The sequence below is a fragment of the Martes martes genome, assembly GCF_963455335.1.
Source record: "Martes martes genome assembly, chromosome: 5".
NCBI classification, from domain to species: Eukaryota; Metazoa; Chordata; class Mammalia; order Carnivora; family Mustelidae; genus Martes; species Martes martes.
Genome location: NC_137892.1, coordinates 8,023,161 through 8,043,024, shown reverse-complemented (window position 1 = coordinate 8,043,024; position 19,864 = coordinate 8,023,161). Strand labels below are relative to the sequence as shown.

Here is a 19,864-nt window from a genome sequence, read left to right as displayed (position 1 = left end):
TTCCATAGTTTGGCTAGTGTGAACGCTGCTGCTATAAACATTCGGGTGCACATGCCCCTTCGTATCACTACATTTGTATCTTTGGGGTAAATACGCAGTAGTGCAATTGCTGGGTTGTAGGGTACCTCTATTTTCAACTTTTTGAGGAACCTCCATGCTGTTTTCCAGAGTGGCTGCACCAGCTTGCATTTCAGAGATAATTCTTTATGAGATATCACCAAGAATGGGCAATATCCTTGAGTTACAAGACTTTTAATTGGATTTTTAATATTTTTAAAAGGCACAAACCCCAAGTATAGATGGTTCTATTTTTATGCCTTAAATGTATTTTTCATGGAGAAAAAAGATAAACCATCCAGCTGGCTGACTTTCCCCTGGAGCAGGTGGCTCGATGGAAGACAGTGGTCTTCAACAATCGGTGCAGTGGCTGGCCAGGGCTGCAATCAGCCTGCATGTCACTGGGTTCTCCCCCCACCCCTCTGGGCCTCTCCTTATGTGGTCCCAGCTCTCCCAGGATCCCAGGGGTAGGTCCCATTATCATCCACTCCTTCCACGGTACTTCTTTCCCCAGTCTCTCCCACCACCAACATGCCAACAAACCCTGAGTCTCCCTTCCCAGACTAGCATCAACTGAGTACCATGCCCAGACAGCCAACCACCCCCGGGACATCCCAGGCTAGCTCATCACCTACTCCTCCCAGCAAATCTGCTCCTGTCCACCCGCCATGTCTCAGATGGTGGCCCCTCGGTCTATGTGTTCACCCAAGCTTGTAAGACTCACCAATATCACTGTTTCTCAGCCCACACCCATATAAGTACCACTTCATACACTCATACACCCTCTCCATCCCTTCAGCCACCACCTCTGTTTGACCCAGACACCTCCAGAAGCAAAGTCTCTGCAGGAAAATGTCTCCGGGGGCCAGAGGGGTTCAGTGGAATCCACATGCTTCCTGTGGATGTGATGCCCATCTGAGATCCTGCCACATCTGCCCTCCAACAACAGCCTTATTTCTGGAATCATTTTTACACCCACTGAGGCTACTACCAGAATTCTGAGAATGGATGAGTCCTCACAAATGCTACCATGTGAAGGCAGAGAGCACCTAACCACACAGCTGACCGTCACCCTCAGCCGTGGCCAGTGGGTACACACCTTTCAGACTACAGTGAGGCACCTGCCACTCATTTTGTGGCCCCAGACTCAGCTGCATCCTTAAGTTAGGGTCACACCAGGTCTCTGTTATTTCTGAGGCTCACTCCATAGGAATCCTCCCAGACTAACTGTGAAGGAAATTGTGTCTTCGATAAGCATGTCACAAAATCATTCCTGATCACACTGTGTGTATGCATCTGTGTGTGTACATCTATGTGTATATATGTGGAGATTATTATGTATGGTTGTGTGTGCATGTGTGTATGCATGTCTATGCATGTGTTGTTGAGAGTGTATGTGTTTAAGTGTGCATGCACATATGTTGGTGTGTATGTGTGTCTGTGAGTGTGTATGTGTGTTGAAATGTATGCAAGGGTGTATATATGTCTATGCATGTGTATAGGTCTGGGTGTGAGCATATATGTTTAAATGTGCATCCATGTAAAAGTGTGTGTGCATGCATGCACACCTGTCTGTGTGTGTTTGAGATGATCTGCCACAGGCTGTGCCAGGAAGAAGCCTGTGGAGCCCTGCATGGTCACTCTGACCCCACAACTGAGCCAACACCATGAGGACCCCAGCTACACAGCGGTTTGTCTTCAAAATTGACCTGAGTGAGTTACAAATATCACCACAAGGAGGTTTAGGATTTGTCCCACACTAGAAACACCAAACTTTGGGTCCATCTACATAATTACAAAAAATTAAAACCCATATTTTTACAAAAACACCTGTGGTTGGTCCACCCTGTCTTAGTCACCAAATGCAGCCACAGGGCCATGGAGTTCGTCTGAAGGTTCTCAAAGTAAGCAGCAGCAGGCGGACTGGGGAGGACAAAAACCAGAATTCAAAGTCCACCAAACCAGAAGTGAGTCCACCTTCTCCCGCTTGCCTGCACACAGGGCAGCCCAACATCCAGAAGTAGGTCCCTCCCCCTCCCTTAGAGCATAGGGAAGAGAACCCCAAATGCTCAGAGGTAACTGAAGACACCCCATGTTTTCTCCATGCTCTTACACCCTCGCCCATCAAGATCAGAAACCTTCAGAACACTGAGGATAGAGAACATTGTTCTTCAACTGAAGGAGGACCCACTGATCTTTCTTTTTCTATCCTCCTGCTGGTGCAAGGGGGACCATGGTAAGCAGGTCCCAAAGCAACATGCCTGCCTTTCCAACCAAAGAGCTAAAGAGGATGACAGAAAATACAGAACATGAGGTTGTCAAGGAACACCAGGGCTCACCCCTGAGCCACTTGTGAGCGGATCTGACCCCAATCAGCAGGCCAAAGACCTCGAGCTCTGAACTGGGGCACAGGCCACTGGGCAAAGCCACAGTAAGTACTAGGTGGGCACACTCAGGACAGATCGAAATGGTACTGCAAAGACTCTGGAAACAAAACAACGCCTGGAAGGCTGGCAGGAACCCATCACTGGAACTCAGCAAAGTTTATTTCCAGCTTTAAAAAAATCAGCTTTCCTCATTAGATATAAGGGAGACCCACAGTTTCAAAACATAGTATTCATTACATCCAGGATGCTATCCAAAACAGTCCCCTGAAACTCTCAGGAAACTCTCAGTTCACATGCCTGCAAGAAGAATATTCACAGACACCAATGTCAAAATGACACAGCAGCTGGAAATATCTGACAAAGAGTTTCAAGCAGCGATTATAAAAATGATCCAAAAAGAGAAAGCTAATGTTCTTGGAAGGGATGGAAAGACAGAAACTCTCAACAAAGAAAGAAAAGATATAAAGAACTGATACACCTTTTATAAGTAGAAAAATATAATAACTGGAATAATTCACTCAATAGCTCAGTGGCAAAATCCAGACAACAGAAGAGTGACTGGACTTGAAGATAAATCAATAGAAATTAACCAATCTAAGCAAGAGCAAGAAAGGGACCTGTTAGATAGAGACTCAGGAACCTATGGGATTAAACTACAAGGACTAAAATTCATGTCACTAGTCCTAGAAAGACAGAGGAATGTAGTTAAAAAATATTTTCAAGAAATGATGCTTGAGGGACGCCTGGGTGGCTCAGCTGGTTAAGTGTCTGCCTTCTGCTCAGGTCACGATCTCAGGGTCCTGGAATCGAGTCCTGCATTGGGCTCCTGGCTCAGCAGGGAGCCCGCTTCTCCCTCTGTCTGCCCCTCCCCCTGCTTGTTCTCTCTCTACCTGACAAATAAATAAATAAAATAAAAAATAAATTAAAGTTTCTACAAAAAAAAAAAGAAAGAAAAAGAAAGGATGGTTGAAACTTTTTCAAATTTGGTGAAAGACATCAACCAGATTATAAGAGCCCAGCAAATCTTGGACACAAAGAAATCCACGACCAGACACACCATTTCAGAGCCATTGAAAATTAAACAACAAACACTCTTGAAAACAGCCAAAGAATACAAACACATGACTTGTGGGGGGACAATTTGAATTACTGTGATTTTCCTCATTGAAAATTAGTCACTAAAAGAAAGAATCATTGGTCCAGAAACCTGTATCCAGCAAAATTATCCTTCAGAAATGAAGATGAAATAAAGACATTCTGCAAGAAGGGAAGCTAGGAAAGTTCACTGCCAGCAGATCTGCTCCACAAGAATTTCTAGGGGAAATGACATTTAAGGAAGATTCAGAGCATCAGGAATGAAGGAAGACCAACATAATGGTAGATGTTTGGATGTTATGGACAATGAATTGTCTGCCCAACCCCCCCTCCCATGATCTGTGTGTTGAAGTCCTAACCCCCAATTTTGGATAGAGAGCATTTAGGGAGTTAATTATGGTTCAAAGAGGTCCTAAGGGTGGGACCCTAATCCAATAGGAATTTATAAGAGAGAGACACCAGAGAATTCTCTTGATCTCCACGGGCCTACAGAGGAAATGATGTGTGAGGATACAGCCATCTGCAAGCCAGACAGGAAGGTCTCACCAGCACATGCCCAAGCTGGTGCCTTGACCTTGGGCTTCGAGCCTCCAGCACTGTGAGAAACTAAATTTCTCTTGTTATGGCAGCCTGAGCTGGCTAATACGTTGGGTAAACAAAACAGACTATTCTCCCGCACAGTTCTTCGGACTGTATTTGGCAATTGAAAGCAAGAATTATTGCGTTGTTTGAAGAGGCTGACAATGCTAGACATAATACATAAAACGACGAATAACATAATGGCATAATGGTGGGAGGGTAAAAGGACCTATATATTGATAAAAGTTCTACATCCCAACTGAAGTAGTAAAATAATGATTCTAAGTAAGTGGTGAGAGTTGAGTATGTTTAACACAATCCCTACGGTGGGCACACAAAAGTAGACGCAGAACCACAATGGATAAATTAAAATGGAGTACTAAAAACTTCCTAAGTAACCCAAAAAAGGCAGCAAAGATGAAAAAGGAGAACCAAAAATGAGAAAAAAGTGGAAATAATAAAATAGTAGACCTAAATCCAAACATACCAATTATTGCATTAAATGAAAATAGTGTAAACACACTGATTCTAAGACAGAGATTTTTAAAAATCTTTTTTAAAACTCTCATTGAAATTTTTAAAAACTTCAACTTTTTAAAAAACTTGATTTTAAAAAACTACTCAACTTTGCGTTATCTACAAGAAACTCACCTCAAATATGTGTAGGTAAAAACAAAAGAATAAAAAAAATACACGTAATGCAAACACTAATCAAAACAAAGCTGGAATATTTATATTAATATTTTATTAAAATTACATTAATATTATTATATTAAAATAAAGTAAATCTTTGAGCCAAGAAAATTACCAGAAATATTATAAAGACAGGGACGCCTGGGTGGCTCAGACTGTTAAGTGTCTGCCTTCGGCTCAGGTCATGATTCCAGGGTCCTGGGATCGAGTCCCGCATCGGGCTCCCTGCTCAGCAGAGAGTCTGCTTCTCCCTCTCCCTCTACCTCTCCCTCTCCTTGTGCTCTCTCTGTCTCTCTCAAATGAATAAATAAAATACCTAAAAAATAAAAAAAAAATTTAAAAAATAAAAAAAAGATTTAAAAAAAAAGAAATATTATAAAGACAAATGAGTTAATTTATAAAGAACATGTATGAGTAAGCCCTTCACAACAGAGTCAAAGTACGCAAAGCAAAAACTGACAGAACTGTAAGTAAAAACAGAAAGTCCACATTTATAGCTAAAGACTTCACTCTTCACACAATTGGTAGAACTAGTAGACAGAAGATCATCAGGGGTATAGAAGAACAAACCCATTAACCAGCATGACCTAACTGACATTTGCAACACGTTCCACCCAACAACAGCAGAATATACCTTCCCTTCAACTATACATGGAACATTTACCATGTTGTAATGGCAACTTAACTACAGACCATACTGAAGTTAAGAAAAGAAATTTCTAAAAAAATTTTTAAACTGAGGGGCGCCTGGGTGGCTCAGTGGGTTAAAGCCTCTGCCTTCGGCTCAGGTCATGATCTCAGGGTCCTGGGATCGAGCCCCGCATCAGGCTTTCTGCTCAGCGGGGAGCCTGCTTCCCCCTCTCTCTCTCTGCCTGCCTCTCTGTCTACTTGTGACCTCTCTCTGCCAAATAAATAAAATCCTTAAAAAAAATTTTTTTTAAACTGAAGTGATACAAAAAGTATGTTCTCTGACCAGAATGGAAGTAGACATATCAAAATTTGAAGGATAAAGTTAAAGCAATAATTAGGGGGAAATTTACACTACTAAATATTTATATTAGAAAAGAAAAACTTTTTAAAAAATAAATAAATAAAATAAAAATTTAAAAATGAATAAATTGGCAGCATTGGAGGATAAAAAGAAAAGAAAAACTTTCAATCAGTAATCCTTTTTTTTTTTCCACCTTAAGAAATTAGGAGCAAAAATAAACCCAGAGCAAGCAGAAGGAAAATTAGTAAAGAACAGAAATTAATTAAATTGGAAAAAATAGAGAAAATCAATGAAAACTATATACGGTTCTTCAAAAAGATCAATAAAATTGATACATCTCTAGTAAGACTAATAAAGAAAAAAGAGAAAATCTAAGCTAACAATATCAGGAATGGAAAGGAACATCACCACAGACCCTGCTGACATTATAAGTATAATAAAGGAACACTACAAACAACTCTATGCACGTAAATTAGACAAATTTGAAGAGATAGAACAATTCCTCAAAAATTACAAACTACTAAAATTTGCCCAAGAAAAAAATAGGTAACTTGCATAATTTCACCTCTATAAATAAAATGTTTTCAAAATTTAAACCTTCTAAAGGAAGAAATATTTAGCCCAGGATGACTTCACTGGTTTAATCAGGGAAATAACTTTAAGAGAAGAAATAAAAGAAGTAAGAGAAATCACATCAATTCTACACAATCTCACATAGAAAATAGATGAGAGGGAACCCTTTCCATTATCCTGAGGAAAAAGCCACACAAATACATATATGAATACTACCAACCACACTTCCTCAAGAATATAAATATAAACATACTCAATCAAACAGTAACTCATTGAATCAGAAATGTGTAAAAAGAATAACACACTGGGTGTTATATACAAACAACAAATCATGGAACACTACATCAAAAACGAATGATATACTGTAGGTGACTAACATAACATTTAAAAAAACACACAATGAGATACCCTCTTACACCAGTTAAAATGGCAAAAACTAACGAGTCAGAAAACAACAGGGGTGCCTGGGTGGCTCAGTGGGTTGGGTCTCTGCCTTCGGCTCAGGTCATGGTCTCAGGGTCCTGGGATCGAGCCCTGTGTTGGGATCAAGCCCTGTGTTGGGTTCTCTGCTTGGCAGGGAGCCTGCTTCCCCCTCTCTCTCTATGCCTGCCTCTCTGCCTACTTGTGATCTCTGTCTGTCAAATAAATAAATAAAATCTTTAAAAAAGAAAAAAGAAAACAAAAAATGTTGGTGAGGATGTGAAGTGGGAGAATGGTTTCCCATTGTTGGTGGGAATGAAAGCTGGTACAGCCACTCTGGAAAACAGTATGAATGTTCCTCAAGATGTTAAAAATAGAGTTACCCTATGACCCAGCAATTACACTACTGGGTATTTACCACAAAGATACAGATGTAGTGAAAAGAAGGAGCACCTACACCCCAAGTTCATAACAGCAATGTCCACAACAACCAAACTGTGGAAGGAGTCGAGATGCCCTTCAACAGATGAGTGGATAAAGAAGATATGGAACACATATACAATGGAATATTATCAACCATCAGAAAGGATGAATACCCAGGTTTTGCATCAACATGGATGGGACTGTAGGAAATTATGCTGAGTGAAATAAGTCAAGCAGAGAAAGTCAATTATCATATGGTTTCTCTCATGTGTGGAACATAAGGAATAGCGGGGAGGACCATACAGGAAGGGAGGGAAACCTGAATGAAAAGAACTAGAGAAGAAGATGAACCATAGGGGTCTATGGACTCCATAAAACAAACTGAGGGTTACAGAAGGGAATGGGGTTCGGGGATGGATTAGCCCAGTGATGGGTATTAAGGAGGGTACGTGTGGTGATGAGCATAGGGTGTTATAAGCAACTACTGAATCACTGAACACTACATGAAAAACTAACGATGTACTATATGGTAGCTCACTGAACAAAAAAAAGACTGACTTCCTTCCCTCCTTTCTTCTTTCCCTCCTTCCTTATTCTTCAAGCCTGAATAGGAGCTCACTCAATGCAAATAGCCTTTTCCCCATCAGTATTTGTTGAAAACAATCACAGGCAATTACTGAACATCATGGCTGCCCAAGGTGGTAGGTATCAGTTGAGTAAACAACAGGCTAACAAATCAGCTTAAAAGGAAAAGCTGCAAGAATGTCTATGTCCATAGAGGGCTTTGGAAAGCTCTGGCACATTCCTGGGCATCTAGAGGGCCACAAATAAATGTATACTCAAGAATCATTTGAGGAGTCCCTAAACTCACACTATGGGCTAACCTTGAGGATGTGGAAACATGATTGTAAACTGCCTGACTAAGCTGTATATGCATGTACCAACAAGAACTGGGAGGCTTACTGGTTACAAGCATCTAAAGAAACCACTGTAAAACCATTAGCTAACCAACCAGAGACTTCAGGGGTTCAACACAGTATAAAATGCAGACTTCACAGAAGTAGTTCAGAAAAGTCACTGAACACACAAATAGAAACAAAAACAAACACCAACAACTACAAAGTGGGGAGGGGGTTGGACAATTTGAACTAAGTTCCCACATGGTATCACTTAATATTCCAATATCAACAAAGAATTATATGACATGCAAAGAATCATGGTCCATTGCAGGAAAGGAAGCTGTCCAACAGAATCTGTCCCTAAAAATGTCCAGATATTGTTTCACTAAACAAAGTCTTTAGGTCAGCTACTTTAAATATGCTCAGAAAATTAAAGGAAACCATTTCTCATCAAGTAAAGAAATGTTTGAGAACAATATATTACCAAATAGAGAGAATATCAATAAGAAGACATATTTCTAAGACTACATAGAAATTCTACATTTGAAAAGTGTAACTGGAATGAAAATTCACTAGAGGGGTTCAACTTCTGATTTGAGCAGACGAAGGAAAAAAAAAAACTCAGCAAACTTGAAAACAAGTCTCATGAAATTACCCAGTCTGAGGAACAGAAAGAAAAAAGAATGAAGAAAATGAACAGAGCCTTAAATCCCTGTGGGGCAACATACGCGCAGGGAGATTTAAAGGTAAAGGGGCAAAGAGAATATTCATATGAGTGCTCCTACCAAGAGTGACAGCTGATGTCCCTTCAGAAACCAGAGGGGCCAGAAGTTAGTAGGTGATGTTTTAAAGTGCTCAGGGGAAAAGAAAACAAAAACAAAAACAAAAACTATCAACCGAGAACTTTATATCTGGCAAAAGCATTCCTAAAAATGAAGGAAAATTTAATACATTCCCCTTCAAATAAATACTGATGATTTTGTTGCTATTACAACTGTCCTGCAAGAAATGCTAAATAGGCTTTTCAGGCATGGATGAAGAACACTGACAATAACTTGAAATTATATGAAAAAATAAAGAACAGTAGTAAGTGTAGTTGCGCAGGTAAATGTAAATGCCAGTATTGCAACATTTTTTTAGTTTTTGACTCTTTGGGGGTTTTTTCCCCATATGATCTTAAAACACAAATGCATAAACAATAATTACAAAACTATAAAGTTAATGGACTGAAGTTAGTGTATAAAGACAAATTTTGACAATACCAACATCAAGCTGCGCTTTGTGTGGGGACACAGAGCTGTAAAGGAACAGCTCTTTTATTTAAACTAAAATGGTATAATTTTAAACTTGAATATTACAAAGTTAAGATATTAATTGTGATAACCACTAAGGGTATCCACTAAGAAAAAACCAGATAGATGATAGATAAACAGATAGATGGAGCCAATGTTATATGTATATATAATATATACAAAGTTATAGTAAATATATATACTTAATACATGAAACACCAGAAAAAATCAATTAAACAGAAAAAAGATAGTAATGGAGAGAATAAGGAAGAAAGAAGATACAACATATAAAAAAACAAAGACCAAAATAGCAGAAGTAAGTCCTTCCTTGTAAGTATTACTTTAACTATAAATAGATTCAATTCGCTAATTAAAAAGTAGAGATTGGCGAGATAGATTTTTGAAAAAATACATGCTGTCTACAAGAAACTTACTTTAGATCCAAAGACACAAATAGGCTTCAAATGAAAAGATACTTCTTACAAATAGCAACCAGAAGAGACCTGGGGTGTTTATACTAATGTCAGGCAGAACAGACTTTAAGGCAAAAACCATAGGAAACATTATCTATTGATTGATAAGTGCATCGATTAAGGACATCATAAATTGATAAAAGGTTCATTTCACCAAGAAGATCTCACAACTGTAAACATAAGCACAACACACAGGACAGACCAAACTGCATGAAGTGAAAACTAACAGATCAAAGAGAGAAAAAGATGCACAATAGTAGTTGGAGAGTTCAGTGCCCTGCTTTCCATAATGGACAGACAGACAGACAGACAGGAGGTCAATAAGGAAACAGCAGTGTATGCCAGGTAGACCCAGCTGACTCAACGGAACTCTCCACCCACCACACCAGAGACACACAAACAGAACGTTCTCTGACACAGACCATGGGTTCGGCCAGGAAATGAATCTCAGTAAATGTAAAGAGATGGAAATCATACAGGGTATCTTTTCCAACCACAGATGAGTGACACTAGAAATCACTAATAGAAGGAAAACTGGAAAATCCACAAGTCTGCCAAAAGTAAACAATGCACTCTTGAAGAAGAATTGTAAGGAAAATTAGAAAATATTTTGAAATAGTTGGAACGAAACCACAACACACCAAGACTAATAAGACGCAGTGAAACCAGTGCTCAGAGGAAAATTCATAGTTATAATTTACAGGCCTATGTCAAAAAAGATGATCACAAATCAATAATCTTCACACCCTAATCAATAGCTTCACAAATCAATAACTTCACACCCTAAGAAACTAGAAAAAGAAGAGCAAGTGGAACCCAGAGTTGGAAGAAGGAAATAAAGTCTATAGATGAGATGAATGAAACAGAATAAAAAGGCAAAAGAAAGAATGAAGGACATTTGAAAAGATCAACAAAATTGACAAAACACTAGCTAGACAACTAAGAAATTTAGAGGACTCAAATTATTACAACAGAAACAAATGTGGGGACATCAGTACAGACCTTACAGAAATACAAACCATGGTCAGAGAACACCACAATAAGCGAATGCCAACAAATTCTAGATGAAATGCCTGAACTCCTAGGAACACACAGGCTACCAAAACTGACCCCAGAAGAAATAGAAAACCTGAACAGACCTACAAGTAAAGAGAATAATAAATCAGTAATCAAAAACAAAATAAGAGGCATCCAGACTGCAAATAATGAAGTAAAACTATCTGTGCAATACAGGGGACACTTTTTTGGATCTAAAAAAAAAAAAAAAATCCTTAAGAATCCACAGATAGGGGCGCCTGGGTGGCTCAGTGGGTTAAAGCCTCTGCCTTCGGCTCAGGTCATGATCCCGGGGTCCTGGGATCGAGCCCCGCATCGGGCTCTCCACTCAACGGGGAGCCTGCTTCCTCCTCTCTCTCTCTGCCTGCCTCTCTGCCTACTTGTGATCTCTCTCTCTCTCTCTGTCAAATAAAATAAAATCTTTAAAAAAAAAAAAAAGAATCCACAGATAATTAACAGGTGAATAAACCAGCTCAGCAGGGTTGTAGGACACAATAGCAATATTCAAAATTAATTCTATGTCCATATATTAGTGACGAACCTTCCAAAACTAACATTTAAAAAATAATTCCATTTAAGGAAACATCAAAAAGAATAACATACTTACCAAAAGACTCAACAAGTCTTCTACACTAAAAACTACAAACTACTGATCCCTGCCTTGAAGGGGACAAGTTCAGACTCAGGGTACAGCCACCTCATGTGGACACAGGGCAGTCCCAGGACACACACAGGCCCCTCAGCACACCCACACTGCCCACTTGACCGCAGGCCCACCGTCTCCACCCTCGATGTCCCACAGCCCAGACAGTAAAGCCAGGGGCTCATTTTTCCAGGCTATCTGCAGTGGGGTGTGGTCATCAGAGCTGTTTTAAGCCACTGAGTTTGTGATAATTTGTTGCACAGCAATAGAAAATGACCGAAAAAATACTCCCTGCATGTTCTTCCCACCTGAAATGTGATGGCTGGAGCTGTGGAAGCCATCTTGTAACCAGGAGGCAATAAGCATAACGAAGGTCCTTATTTTGTGCTCAGGGTGGCAGAGAACTAGAAGCAGACAGAGCCTATGTCCCTGTGGTGTCCCTGTGGGAGGCTGTTAGAAACGGTCCCTGATGAGTGAAGCCTCCCTATGTCCACACCCTCAGCAGTGGGGTCTACTTCCCCCTGACCTGGAAACCAGGGTGTGTGAAGCAGAACGTGGTGGAGGTCACCCTCTGAGCACAGACCCCAACAAGCCCGGTAGCACCTGCTATTCCCTGAGGCGAACAGAGCCACCATGGAGACACCGTGCAGACACACCTGGGACAGAGACGCCAGGAGCAGAGAAAGGGATCCCAGACACAAGAGTGAGCCCAGCCAACATCGCACGGAGACAGAGGCTTGCCATCCAGCTAGACTCACACACTGAAGCCCTGCTGGGACATCGGACGCATGGACGAGGCCAGGCTGGATCCTCCTGCCCCAGCCCACACTTCATGGAGCAGAAAGGAGTGGTCTCACTGAGCCCTGCCTGAACCCCTGACCACACAGCCAACTGTCTCCAAAGTTTGGGGGTGTTTGTCAGCTGGCGCTAGATAACTGCTTGTTGGGGGCCTGACCCAGCGTCCTCCAAAACACCTCCTCCAGGCCTGTTCCTGGGATGTCAACTGACCTGTGAGGTCCAGGTGGAAAGACACCTTCTGGCCCCCGGCCTCGCAGCTGTACTCCCCGGTATCCGCCTTCCCCACCTGCTGCACCACCAGCCGCCTGCTGCTGCCCTTGGCCTCCACGTGCACTTTGGAGCTCGTACTCAGCTTTTTCCCATCCTTGTACCACGTCACCTCCGTCTTGTCCTGGGCCACCTCACAGCTCAGGGTGGCACTGGCCCCAGCCTTGGCCAGCACCTCCCTGCGTGCTGGCTGGTCCTTGGCAAACACTGCAGAGGGCTCTGGGGACAGAAAGGGATGCATGGTCAGAAGCCCCACTGAGGGAAGGTTCCCAAGTCATGGAGCCAGGTGACCTTGGGAATCCTTCACAGTCAGATGCTGCTGGTAGAGCCTTCCTCGGGCACAAGGGGACCTGATGCCCTGACCCCTCCAGGGCATGGGGGGAGCAGCCTCTGAGAACCATGATGGACAGCCAGGCCAGTGCCTAGTGACAGATAGAGGGAGGCCTGGGAGCAGCGACCGAGACCCAACTAAGGGCCAGGACTCAGCATCTGCCAAGAGGCCCCAGAAGCTTCTAGCAGGGCCAGAGCCTTAGGCATCCAGACCCCAAGTCTTGTCTGCCTCACTTCCTCATCTTCAAAAGGACAAAAAGGCTACAAGTTTCCTTCTTATCTTTTATTTTCCAAGGCCACATCTTTTGTCCTCTAAATGCTAGTTCTTTGGGAGGTTCCTCTTCCCAACTCCAGGAGCAACGGCCCCTCCCAGGCATTCTTGGAAGAAAGGAAGGGCTGGACAGCCTAGCCTCACAAGTGCTTGATGCAGCCAGGCCTGCTCCCCACTCACCATGCCTCAGAGGCTATGGCTCACCAGAGACACGCAGCTGGAAGTCCACGGAGTCTTCGCCCACACGGCACGAGTAGGTACCCTCATCCTGCCTGGTGACCGAGGTTGCCACCAGCCGGTGCCGTGAACCCACGTCCTCCTGCAAGAAGCGCCGGCTGGAGCGGTTGAGCTCCATTCCATCCTTGTACCAGTGCACACTCACGTGGGCCTCCGAGGTCTCGCATTCGAAGTGGGCTGGGCCTCCAGCCACAGCATCCACACAGCCACCAGCGGTGTCCTTATGCAGAAAGGGAGTGAGCCCTGGAAGGGCACCCAGGCAGGTCAGTGGGGCCAGCAGAGCCCCAGCCACACAGACACCTATGCAGACAGCAGACAGAGACGCCGGGGGCCTGCAGGCCTCCCCCAGACCCGGGTCCCCTTCGGAGTGCCACCTGCCCTTAGGAAGCCCCGCCCCCTGCTGACCAGAGCCTCCCCTCCCCCATCCTCCCCAAGGTCAGCTGAGCATGCCCCACTCCCCACTGCCCTACAGGGACAGAGAACGGTGACTCCCACCGCCCAGACCCCCTAGAGCCTGCCCAGAGCAGGGGAACCTAACGTGGGGCCATGGCCATGGTGGACGTGGACCCCCACACAGCAGGCGTCACCTTGCACCAGGAGCTGGTAGGCGATGCGGCCCCCACGGCTGACACACTCGTAGAGGCCAGCATCATCTCGCACCACATCCCGCACCAGCAGTGCCCGCTGTCCGGCCATGGCCTGCACCTCGTACTTGGGGCCTGGTGGCAACGCATGGCCATCCTTCAGCCACGTCACCGCTGCAGCCTGGTCTGACAGCTCAGCCAGCAGCTGTGCCTCCTCATGCAGCCGGGCCAGCACTTCCCTCACAGCTGTGACTGGACGCCTGGTGGTCATCCCTGGGGCCGCTTGGGGCCACAAACAGGTGGACAGAAGGTGCATGGACAGAGCAGTAGAGAGAACAGTGGAGGGGACAGAAGGAAGAACGACAGGGAGATGGACGGACAGAGGGGGAATGGACAGTGGAGGAGGAGAAAAGAGAGGCATGGACGGAGGAGAAGGCGATGGAGGAGGAACATTGGGGTGTGGGCAGAGGAGATGGATGGGAGAGGGGACAGAGAGAGAATGAAGGGGGAAGGAAGAGAGAAGAGTGAACAGACGTGGACAGAGGGAATGGACGGGGAGGGACAGTGGGGGAAAGGATGGGGAGGGGACAGAGCAGGGAGAGACAGGTACGATGGAACAGGGAGAAGCAGAGTGACAGAATCGGCAGAGGGGAAGGAGAGGGAGGGGAGAGAGGGGAGCAGGCAGGTAGAAGAGTGAGGCTCTGAGCCCAGTCCTCCGCACAACCCACACAACCCATGGGAGAGGCCACTGCCAGCCCTGGGCAAGCTGCCTCCCACCACCTTCTCCCGCCCAACCCTGCCGCATCCAGGAAATCACCCGGGGGCTCACCCTCCTGGGGACAAGCAGAAGCTCCAGGAACCCCCACCCCACTGGTAGAGCAGAGGCCTGGGGGTCCCAGTGGGGGTCCTCCTACCTCGGACCTCCATGCGGATGCTGCTTTCAATGCCGTTGGCCACGAACTTGAGCTCAGCACCGTGCATGTCGGCGGACACTGAGCGGATGGTGAGGGCATGCCGTGTGCCGTCCTGACGGATCACGTGCACGCCGCTGGCCTTCAGGGCCTGCCCGTCCAGGAACCACTCGCCCGCCGAGGCCAAAGTGAGGTCCAGGGAGAAGGTCACCTCACCGCCCTCCACAGCCTCCACTGCCTTCAGAGGCGTCCTCACGGCAAGCTGGGGGGCTGTAGGGCGAGGGCTTCAGAAAAGGGCAGCCTCTGCCCTCTCCGCCCCTCCTCCGCCTGAGCCGGCCCAAGCGCTGCCTCCCCCAGGAAGCCCACGGGGCAGGCGTCTGGAGCGCATCCACACTTACTCAGGTGCACAGTGCCTGGGAACTCGAGGCAGGGGCTGTGGCCAAAGCTGTTCAGAGCGGACACCCGGAACTGGAAGTCCCCCTCCTCAGACACGTTGGCCACGGTCAGCTCCTGCGCACCCACCCACTCAGCCTCGTGGCACCGGCTCCAGGTGTGGGCGCCAAGCCGCTTCTTCTCCACCAGATAACCATCGATGGGGACAGGGCGGTCCCCGTGGGGTGGTGGGGACCAGCCAAGGGTCACGGAGCACTCTGTCTTGGACTTCACCACAGGGGCCTCAGGCGCGTGCGGCGGTGGCTTCCTAGGGGCTGGGCAGGGGACCACCCAGGGCGTCACTCACGGGGAGTTCCCTCCCCAAGCCCTCGCTCCAAGATGAGCCCCGCCCTCCGGGGAGCGTGCCTTCACTGTCTGGACGGCCCAAGGCCCGAGGGGACTGCAGGGCCGAGGGATGCCGGGCCCCTGACCAGGGGGCCTGGGGACAAACCCCACCTGTGAATCCAGGTGTCGGGCTTGACAGTGACCAAAGCGGGGCACAGTGACCATTCTGAGGGCGCTGAGACCCGTGTGCAGGGGCGCGTTCCTACCCCAACAAAGGACTGACCCCGTGGAGGTGGGTGGGAGGAGGGACCTACCCCCCAATCTACAAATTTGATAGCAAAGGCCACAGAAAGAAGACATGCTCGCTCACGATGTCCCACGGCTGTCTCGCCCATTTGTGTGCTTCTAGAACAATCTGCTTCTGCTTTGGTTTGCAGAGTGGTGGTCACCAGAACTCCCACTCTGCAGTCACCTGGGGTGACCACAGTGAAGGAGGGCAGCAAACAAACCAGGGGTCCGAGGAAACCAGAGCTATGACCCGTTGCTCCAGCCCCCAAAGCCCCCCCTACCCCCCACAGCAGACCAGAGTGTACAGCGTGGCCCAGTGGACAGAGGAAGGGGAAAAGGGCCTGTCCATTCAAGGGGCACGCCCTGGCCCTTACCAGACACAAAGAACTGGGTGGATGTCCGGCAGTCCCCAGCCATGAAGGTCACCTCGCCCATGTCCTCCAGGCTGCACTTGGAGATGGTCAGCGTGTGGCACGTGCCTTCTGTGGTGATGGCCACGCGACCCCCGGCCACCACCTCCTCCTGATTCCTCAGCCAGTGCACGGAGTCCTCGGGCTGGGCCAGCTCCACACAGAACATGGCCGTGTCCCCCACTCGCACCGCGGTCTTCCTCGGGAGCTTCCGGATGAGGCTGCCTGTGGTGGACAGGGCCCGGGGACTGGTCGGTGTCTGGGGGGGGCGTCCTCTGCCCCCCGCCCCTCCTCCGAGCCCACCTTCTGCCCCTGCCCCGCCCCTCCTCCTCGCTCCTCCTCCTCCCCGCTCCTCCTCCGCCCTGCCCCGCCCCCTGCCCCCCCTCCTCGGAGCCCACCTTCTGCCCCTGCCCCGCCCCTCCTCCTCGCTCCTCCTCCTCCCCGCTCCTCCTCCGCCCTGCCCGCCCCCTGCCCGCCCCCCGCCCGCCCCTCCTCCGAGCCCACCTTCTGCCCCTGCCCCGCCCCTCCTCCTCGCTCCTCCTCCCCCCTCCTCCTCCGCCCTGCCCGCCCCCTGCCCGCCCCTCCTCCTCGCTCCTCCTCCTCCCCGCTCCTCCTCCGCCCTGCCCCGCCCCCTGCCCCCCCGCCCGCCCCTCCTCCGAGCCCACCTTCCGACCCTGCACTGCCCCAGCACGACCCTAGCCCCGCACCGGCCCCGCGCCTCCTCCCGGCTCCGCCCCCGCCCGCTGCCCGCCCCTCCTCCGAGCCCACCTTCTGTCCCTGCCCCGCCCCTCCTCCTCGCTCCTCCTGCTCCCCCTCCTCCTCCGCCCTGCCCCGCCCCCTGCCCCCCCGCCCGCCCCTCCTCCGAGCCCACCTTCCGACCCTGCACTGCCCCAGCACGACCCTAGCCCCGCACCGGCCCCGCGCCTCCTCCTCGCTCCTCCTCACCACCCCCCCGCTCCTCCTCCGCCCCCTGCCCCCCCGCCCGCCCCTCCTCCGAGCCCACCTTCTGCCCCTGCCCTCCCCTCCTCCCCGCCCGTCCCTTCCCACCGTCCCCACTGCCGGCCCCGCGACCCCCGCGCACCTTGCACCGCGAGCTCCGCCACCGTCCGGCTGCCCTCCGCCGTCTCGCAGATGTAGACGGCGTCGTCGTCGGCCGAGACGTTGCGCACCGTCAGCCGGCGCTCGGTGCCCTCCTCCTCGATGCGGTACTTGGCGCTGGCCCACAGCCGCGTCTCCTCCTTGTACCACGCGGCCTCCGTGGCCGGCAGCTCCACCTCGCACTGGAACGTGGCCGACTCCTTCTCCCGCACCTCCAGGTCCTGCAGCCGCTTCCTGAAGGGCACCGCGGGCTCTGCGGGGACAGGGCGCGTGAGCCGGGCGGGGGCGGCGGGTCTGGGCCGGAGAGAGTAGCGGCGAGGAGGTGGAGGAGGGGGGTTGGGGGGCGGAGAGTGGGGTCAGGGCAGGGAGAGAGGCGGCGGTCGGGGACGGAAGCAGGGCCGGTCAAGGGCTCCGTTAGTCGGGTTCGGGGCTGGCGTGGCGCCAGGGGGCCAGGACGGGAGTTGGGTGGGAAGGCAGGGGAGCGGCAGGGATGCGTCCAGGGAGGTATGTAAGGTCCGGGGGGATGTGAGGGGGCAGGGGTAAAGAGCCCCCTCCCCTTAAACAGAAGATGTCTGGAAACGAGGCACCTAAAGCCACACAAAGTATCCCAGAGATGCTGCTCCCGGGCCGCAAAATCCGGTGGGATCCCGCTCCCACGGGGAGCGAGGCGGCAGGGCCAGGGGGCTGCCGCTCAACCCCTGAGCGCCCGCCGCGGGCCAAGCCCTGCTGCCCTGCGCACCTTCCCCTGTGCAGCTTCTGCGGGGACCCCCGAGGAACCGGGCCATTTCCTCTCTCCCCCACTCTGCCTGGGAGACCTCCTAAGCATCCTGGGAGGGGGTGGAACGCCCGCCTCCCACCCCCACCCCACCCCACCTCCCGCCATCTCCCAGGAGGAGGGGGCGCTGAGGACAAAGCGCTTTGTTCCTCACTCCCGTGACTCTCACAGACGCAGGAGGACAGGCGGAGGGTCATCCGCTTCCCCTCTTTCTGTGGCTCTGGGACGCGAGATGCCCAGGACTCTACCTCTGGATCCCACGACGGAGTCCAGTGCAGGTGGAAAGGACAGGGGGAGGGAGGGCCGGGAAGCGCTTCCCGGGCAGCGACCAGGCGCTGGGGCCGCGCGCGCAGCACCCTGAGCTCACCTCGGACGACGACCAGCACGGAGCTGTAAGTCTGGCCCACCAGGTTGGACGCCGTGCAGGTGTAGAGGCCCCGGTCCGACTGCTTACAGAAGAGGATCTTGAGCACGAAGTTCTCCTGGGTGTCCTCGTACACCAGGTGTCGCCGGCCCTCGACCACCAGCTGCCCGTCCTTCTTCCACACGGTCTCTGGCTTTGGCTCCCCCGTCACGTAGCAGCTGAGGCGCGCGTGCTTGCCTTCAGTCACGGTGCATGTGCGCGTGCCAGAGCCGGGTGGTGAGGCCGGGGCGCCGTCGGCGCGCATCGCCTCGCGCCGCCGCTGCAGGTGCGCCAGAAGCGCGGCGGTGGAGGCCCCGGGAGGGCCCGGCGCGTCCGCGTCCGCGTCCACGGTGAGCGCCGCGTCGGCGCTGGCAGCCCCCAGCGGGTTCTCGGCGCGCACCGTGTAGGTGCCGCCGTCGCGGGGCCGCGTGGCCTGGATGCACAGCGCGCTCGCCTCGCCGCTGGCCTCCACGCGCACTCTGGGGGCGTCGGGCGAGCCCAAGCGCCGCCCGTCCTTGGCCCAGCTCACGGCCAGAGGCGGCGAGCCGCGCACGCGGCAGCGGAACGTGGCCTCCGCGCCCTCGCGCACGCGGATGGACGTGGGCCGCAGGAGGAAGTGGGGCGCCTGCTCGGCGCAAGCGGCCTCGGCGTCCACCTGCAGGCCCACGGCGGCGAAGGCCTCGCCGATGGCGTTGCGCGCGCGGCACACGTACTGCCCGCTGTCGCCCAGTGCCAGGTCTAGGATGGTGAGACGGTACAGGTCGCCGTCCTGGGCCAGGCGGAAGCGAGCCCCCGCCTCCACGGGCTGCTGGTCCTTCTCCCAGCTCACCTGCGGCGTGGGGTTGCCCACGATCTGGCAGCTCAGCGTGGCGTCCTTGCCCACCGACACCACGAAGGCCTTGGGCCGGGTCAGGAATCGGGGTGCCCCACTGAATGAGTGATCCATGGTGGGGGTGGGGCGGCGGGAGGGACCTGGGAGTGGGTTGGGGGAAGGTCATAGTGGGGATAAGACCCTGTACTGATGGTGTCCCCCACCTGCGCCACGCCACTCCCCACCCCCGATCCCCCGCCACCCCCCGCCTCCGCCTCATCTCCCCTGCCCCCACAGCTAGGACTGCCTGAGCCACAGTGATACAGAAATTCAGATTTGCTGCTCCTTTCTGGGCCTTTGGAGTCTGGTGCCACACCTCCCTC

General features: G+C 50.5%; 1 protein-coding gene across 1 annotated transcript in view; it reads right to left on the bottom strand.

Annotated features, from left to right (window-relative positions):
- OBSCN (obscurin, cytoskeletal calmodulin and titin-interacting RhoGEF) overlaps positions 1-19,616 on the bottom strand; it is a gene marked incomplete at its 5' end in the record, with an annotated part of 113,769 nt that extends 94,153 nt beyond the window's left edge. Inside the window, 7 exons of the mRNA XM_080804163.1 lie at positions 13,452-13,727; positions 14,072-14,350; positions 14,983-15,249; positions 15,378-15,686; positions 16,359-16,619; positions 17,476-17,745; positions 18,635-19,616. Coding sequence (XP_080660289.1) covers positions 13,452-13,727; positions 14,072-14,350; positions 14,983-15,249; positions 15,378-15,686; positions 16,359-16,619; positions 17,476-17,745; positions 18,635-19,616 — 2,644 coding nt within the window. The remainder of the gene's footprint in view (positions 1-13,451; positions 13,728-14,071; positions 14,351-14,982; positions 15,250-15,377; positions 15,687-16,358; positions 16,620-17,475; positions 17,746-18,634) is intronic.
- Positions 19,617-19,864: the final 248 nt, after the last annotated feature.